The following is a 7,068-nucleotide window of genomic DNA, read 5'->3' on the forward strand; positions in this document are numbered from 1 at the left end:
ACACTTATTGATTTTTTCCTTAGCAGAAAAAAACTCTACTTTTTTCGAGCGGTTTTCCCTGAAAAACGCTTTAACTGGCCCACCTCTTATTTACTTATCAAATAAATTTTGTTTTCTTTAGTAAGCAAATAAATGCTTATCAAACAAGTGTTTATATAATAGAAACTTTTTTACACAATTTAATTAATATGGTCAACACATGTGTAATTATGCAGTTATTATATAGTATTAGAACATTATTGAATATACTTAGCATGTACGGTGCATGTTATCCATTTTCATGTAAGGTGACATGTTAATTTGGTATAATTGCTTGTTGAGAGGATCAAAAATAGTATGGGTCAAATATTTAGGTACAAAGTATTCTATAAAAAATTGAATACCTTTCAAGCTTTTCTAAACCATGCATCAGATAGAAAAGGCTAACATGTGGGACTAGGAAAAGCATGCACACCTATATCCTTGTCATTTTAGCTAGTTTGGAAAACCTACTAGATGATTGTCGTCACTGAGACTAATCACTGATTGAATTTTGAATTATACTAGAGGATAACACACGCTTTGTGTTGCCATTATGCAGTTTTGGTATTAATTATTTTTCTCCCAAATGTTATTATGGAAATTCATATTTATGAATATATTATGAAATTCAGGAACATAATTCATATTCTCAAACATTTTTTCAAATTCAAAAATGTTTCCTTCAAAATTGTGAACATATGTTGAAATCCATCAAGATTTATAGATATCTTTGAATTTTTGAACATTTTTTAAATTTCATGGCCATTTTTTAAAATCCTGAACAATTATGAAACTCATGAACACAATTTAAAATTCATGATTTTTTTCATATTCGTGCAGAAATTGTCAAGTTACAAACACTTTTTAAATTCATGAATATTTTTAAATTTCTGTGAACATTTAAAAAAAGTGTTTTGGGGTATACCGGCATGAGTGCGGCGAGGGGAATGTAGGTGTAGTCACAGGGAAGAGGGCACGGACGCGGGAGATGTTTTTGGATGTAACTGTACCGGATGTCTGGCGCGTACGTGGCGGCGGTCCTAACACCCACAAAGCTTTCTTGATTTACGTCCAGTTTGCAGGATTTCAGATAACCATACACATGTACGGACCGATATGGTACCGCGTTCGATGGCTTGCAGCGTCTGCACAGCTCGACTGCGGATGTTTTGAGGGTCCGCGTTAGATGCCCTCGTATGTTTATTTTGGCCAAGACACCTCTCTCTCTCTCTCTCTCTCTCTCTCTCTCTCTCTCTCCCCATGCCCCTTGATGAAAAGAATTTGCATGAAACAAAAACATATTTGAAAATAACAAAAACAAGCATAATTACTATTAAGTTAACATGTTAGCAAATTCATATTGTAACTCACATAAATGCGACCACTAGAATTGCCTTAACGGGCCTAGAGAATTAATGTATCAAAATGTTAATCATTTCAATTTGTTTTTATATTTCATATATATTTTAAGTTTCATAAACACAACCTCTGCAATAAATGTAAGACGTTTTAGATCACTATATATTTGACGATACCCAATAAATCTAGGCGTGTCAATGGACAGGTCACACAGCTAGTGCAAGTTCCTGATAGAAGACTTAGGAGGTGTTTGGTTCAGGGACTTTTTAGTCCCAGAGACTAGAAAAGGTCCCTAGAAAGTCCCTAGGAACCAAACGGAAGAGACTTTTTCTACAGGGACTAGAAAAAGACTCTACTAGAGAGTCTTTTTTGATTAGTCCCTGGGACTAGAAAAAGTCCTAGGACTTCTAAACCAAATACCCCCTTAATAAACAACTGAAGTGATAATTGACTGATCCACTAGTTCTTCGCTTTGTTGGACTCCAGCTGGAGCTTCTACGTTTATCGTGTAGTACGTACGTGAATCAATTGATTTCCAACCGAATAGTAATACCCAACGAAAAGAAAAAGAAACAGGACTGATAAATCTCAGTTGAAAGTCTCAGTCGACGCTATATTGTGACATCTTTTTTAAAAATCTCTTTGCTTTTTCTATATGTTCTGTAATTTTATTGAGATTTAGTCGACAGAGATCTAGCCACACCCCGAAATTTATCCTTTTCTGTTCATTTTCTCCCACAAGACCATTTTTCCCCACCGTTACTGAGTCTTGATCGGTGGCCTGGTTTAACGCAGGAGCTTTATGTGGTCAGTTGGGAGAGTGCCAAGACTGCCCGTCTGCCGCGAGAGAGGTACCCGAAGCCGCTCATCTTCCACGACGGACGTCTCGCCTTTCTGCCCACCGCCCCCGCCATGCTCGCCTTCTTCCTGTTTTTGCCGCTCGGTTTTATACTCTCCGTCATCCGCATCTCCATTGGCATCGTCCTGCCATACAACATCAGCTTTGCAGCCAGCGCGTTGGCTGGACTCTGCTTCCGCACCTCCGGCCGCCGCGTCCCGGAGGCCGGCGCTAAGCGCAGGGGCGTCCTGTTCGTGTGCACGCACCGGACGCTGGTGGACCCGATCATGCTAACCGCCGCGCTGCAGAAGCCCGTGCCAGCCGTGACGTACAGCCTCAGCCGGCTCTCCGAGATCATCGCGCCCATCAAGACAGTGCGGCTGACGCGTGACCGTGACCACGACGCCGCCATGATGTCGCGGCTGCTGGAGAAGGGAGACCTCGCGGTCTGCCCCGAGGGCACCACCTGCCGCGAGCCCTACCTGCTACGGTTCAGCCCGCTGTTCGCCGAGCTGGCCGACGACATGGAGCCCGTGGCGCTGGACGCGCAGGTGACGTCGCTGTATGGCACGACGGCGAGCGGCCACAAGTGGCTCGACCCCTTGGCGTTCTTCGCCAACCCTGTGCCTGCGTACCGGGTGGAGTTCCTGGGCCCCGTGCCACGGGATCAGACGCGCGCAGGGGGGAGGACCAGCGCCGAGGTAGCCAACTGGGTTCAGCGGCGGCTCGGCGAGGCGCTTGGGTTCGAATGCACCGGCCTTAGTCGCCGTGACAAGTACATCATGCTCGCCGGGAACGACGGTGTGGTCCGCAAGTAGAGGACTCGCGCAGCAGCTGAGCGTGTTCTAAAGATACACGCGTCCTGCAAATCAAAATTCGCCAAATATTAGCTACTCCTATCCGGAAGTAATGTAATCTGTTTGGGAGCAGTGAATCTATTGTGAGTATTTTCTCTTCTCGTGTGTTGAGAAGAACTGGTTTGCTGCCAGAGTCGATAAACAAACGATTGCTCTGAAATCTAATCAAACTATGACGTCTTGTTGTTATGAGCATTTCTAACTCCGTAAAAGTTGGGAGGATCAGGCAGAATAAAATTAGTGGAGTAAATTTTTACTCCACTTATGTTGACGGCACCCAGCCGATTCTCTATAGTTAGTAGAGTAAAAACAAGATTTTATAGATTTTGTGTCCTAACCGGTTCAAGTGAAACACTACACAGTACTCCCTCCGTCTCAAAATAATTGTCTCAACTTTATACTAACTCTAATACAAAGTTGTGCTAAGTTTGAGACATTTATTTTCGGACAGAAGATAATTTATGAGAATATTAAAACTAAAACATGCATAACATAACCGTCGTAACATATAGTTTCATCATCACGAATGTCGAATAAAAACATGCAAAGTTCGCCCAAAACTCATCATTTCAAACACAATGAGATCCAAAATCACCACAAACATAGCATGTATATGTTGTCGATCGAGCCAACCAATGATATGCACCACCACCCCCTCAGCCACCACCACTCAACGAGGTTCTCGGCGAAGAAATCAACTTTACCATCCTCTCGGCCACCATCACCATCGCCATCCTCTCGGCCACCATCACCACCACCCCCTCGGCCACCACCATCACCACCACCACCACCTCGGCCACGATCAACATTCCAAAGAGAGGCTTGCAACATCTCTCCGAGAGTGAGCTCCCAACACTTACTTGCGGTTTCATCCATTGTGTTTGGATTCATAAACATGATAGCACGTTCATCGGCCTTCTTGGCATCACGAATCCTCTTCTTCTCAAGTGCAAGCCTACACTCTTCCGTCTTCAACTTTCTCTCTTCGGCCACCAACTTGGCCTTCCATTTCTCATCCTACAACACCTTGAGCTCATTCCACCTCGCCATCTTCTCTTCTTTGTGTTCGGCCGCGAGGTAGGTATTTCATCGAGCACTTGGTGGCTGTGATGCTTGTTGCCGACTGTGCGCCGTCGCCCGCGCGGGAGGAGTGGCCGTAGGGGGCGGTGGAGTAGTTGCACGAGGCGCCATTCTAGCCTTCTTCATCTTCTTCTTCGGGCCACCTCGGTGACCGTAGACGCCGCCAACATCGGTTTCTGAGCTCGTTTGGCTCCGGCAGGAGGGCGACGAGCCGTTGCCGGAGAGGCGGTGGCCACCTCGGAGGCCATTGCCGCGATTAGAGGAGGAGCTTAAACCCGATGTGTGTTTTTCATCCCCAAACTCTTCTTCGGCGCGGGCGGCGACGCGTCGGTGATTTCCAGCGGTGGAAAGCCGACGGCGGTGGTCGGCGGAGTGAGGGAAGGGTCCGGGATATACATTCCGGCCGGAGGAGCGGTCATCGGCGGTGCCGGTGGGGCGTGGGTGCTGCGGTAGCGGGAGAGAAACCGACACGGGATGGGAGAAAGAGAGGCGACACTTTTACTTAGCCGCGACAGGAGTAATCATATTTAGGGAGATTGGAGGGGATATTGGGAGGTGGGGGTAATTTTTACTCCACTATACCGGTTAGGGGATCGGATAGGTGCGCCGTAAGGGAGAATAACCGAGTTTATTCTCCCTTACGACCTTAATTGGGATCAGTTAGAAATGCCCTAACAGAGGTACACATCCCAATCATCTGAGGTCTACTGACATGGTTCACGACTCCTACGTTTCTAAATGGTAGGATTCCTGCACATTAAGGCGAAAAGAGTTGCTTAGTTAATTAGGTAAAATCGAGCGAAAAGCATGGAAATCGGATGAAAACCATCACAACCATTGAGCAACACATACAAGATACACCACACACAACACTCCAAAGTGGGACTCATCGAGACAACACACATGCCATCCAAGAGATGGACGCTCCTTCAATGATGCACTTTATCAGTGATATGATTGGATGGATGATACTAAATATCGAACCATGTCTATCAACTCCAACATGGTTACGAACGACACTAAATGTCCGACCATGTTAGTCAACTCCAACATGATTCGCCAAACGGACGTTATCAAATGCCCATAGACACGTCTTCGGCATCAAATGGCCGCGGTCATGTCCTGAATGTGTCTGGGGATAGAGGACGAGGCATCGACCATCCAACCATAGTCATCAAACCTAGCCAGTGGACTACGATTGGAGTGGGCGAAGCGAACCTAGAGGGAAAAAAGGTGAGCGAGACATGGGCTATGGGGCGATGTGGTTCAAGTAACAATGTGCTAGGTGGATGTCCGGACTCCACTTAACCTCCCCTACTTTGATGCCGGTTTGAGGAAATTCGGATCGTCTGGACCGCTTGGCCCACTGTTCACGGACATTTAGTGACTAGTTGGATGACTAAAAGTGCTCAAGTTGCCAGAGTCGTACATTCACTTTGGAGTTGCCCTTACGCCACAAACTACACCGTCCTCCCGGTCAGCTGCATTAGGGATGTCATGAATATGGTCGTGTCTGACGGCTTCTTCATCTTATCTAGGTTTCATGCCAATCCAGGCACAATCTCCGCAACTGTCATCATGCTCAACGAGAGGAACACCTAGATGATTACATGCGTTTATGGCCCAAAGGGAGACCACATGAGTCCCGCCTTCCTATAGAAGCTAAAGTCACTTAAGACCCTGGGTCGAAGTGAGGGCCTCTAGTGTCTGATAAGTGCACATGGTTTAGTTGTAGCTTCTCCGAAGTAAGAGCATCGATCCCACAGGGAGCACAAGAATCAAGCTTTTTGTCTCTCAAGTGATGTGAACAGTGTGCCTGTGAGCTGATAGTTCTCCAAAGCAGTAGTAATGTGATGGAAAGATAATGTTGAAGGTGCAAAGGTAAAGGAATAAGTAAATCAAATAACTGTGTAAGATTGAATAGAACTATTGTTGATTGATTATTGCAGCCGCATATAGAAGTATATATAAGAGATTACAAGCCAACTAGACCTATTACAATACGACTAGGACTAGATAACTTGAGAGCCAAGTAATAGTCTAACATCCCCCCGCAGTATCAACGGGAGGCTCAACAACGTTGAGACTGGATCGAATATTAAAAAATGATGTTGATGGCAGTCCCTTGGTAAATATATCAGCAAATTGAGCCATAGAAGGAACATGCAGCACCCGTCCAAGAGCCACCTTCTCGCGAACAAAATGGATATCAATCTCAATATGTTCGGTCCGGCGATGTTGAACAGGATTCCTGGACATGTAAACAGCTGAGATGTTATCGCAATAAACAATGGTAGCATGTGCAAGCGGCCGATGCAACTACAAGAGCAACTGATGAAGCCAGACCGTATCAGCCACAACATGTGCAACCACACGATATTCAGCTTCAGCAGACGAGCGGGAGACGGTTACCTGCCTTTTCGAGGACCAAGAAATCAAATTGTCACCAAGAAAAACACAGAAACGAGATGTAGATCATCGAGTGTTGCAACAACCAACAAAGTCTGCATCAGAATACGCGGTGAGAGAGGTAGGGGAAGACTTGTTTATGTGGAGACCATGATCGAGAGTACCTTTTAGATACCTAAGGATGCGCTTGATATGATTATAGTGAGGTATGCGAGGATCATGCATATAGAGACAAGCTTGTTGGACAACAAAAGAAATTTCAGGACGATTAATGGTAAGATACTGAAGAGCACCAACAAGACTACGATAAAGAGTAGGATCATTGAAAGGATCACCATTGGCAGAGAGTTTGAAACTAGTGTCGATAGGAGTACGGGAAGGATGACAGTCTAGCATACCAGCATGGTTGAGAAAATCTAGGATGTATTGACATTGGGAAAGAAACAGACCCGATGAATCACGAATCACTCCAATGCCTAAAAAATGATGAATAAGACCAAGATC

The 7,068-nt window shown here is 45.4% G+C and overlaps 1 protein-coding gene across 1 annotated transcript in view; it reads left to right on the forward strand.

Moving 5' to 3' along the window:
- The window catches only part of LOC119276341 (glycerol-3-phosphate acyltransferase 1-like), a 9,718-nt gene extending 6,462 nt beyond the window's left edge, over positions 1-3,256 (forward strand). The window contains exon 2 of the mRNA XM_037557384.1: positions 2,176-3,256. Within this exon, the coding sequence (XP_037413281.1) occupies positions 2,176-3,036 (861 nt within the window). The 3' untranslated portion in view covers positions 3,037-3,256. The remainder of the gene's footprint in view (positions 1-2,175) is intronic.
- The last annotated feature ends 3,812 nt before the right edge of the window (positions 3,257-7,068 follow it).

The sequence above is a fragment of the Triticum dicoccoides genome, chromosome 3B (assembly GCF_002162155.2).
Source record: "Triticum dicoccoides isolate Atlit2015 ecotype Zavitan chromosome 3B, WEW_v2.0, whole genome shotgun sequence".
In the NCBI taxonomy this organism is placed as follows: Eukaryota; Viridiplantae; Streptophyta; class Magnoliopsida; order Poales; family Poaceae; genus Triticum; species Triticum dicoccoides.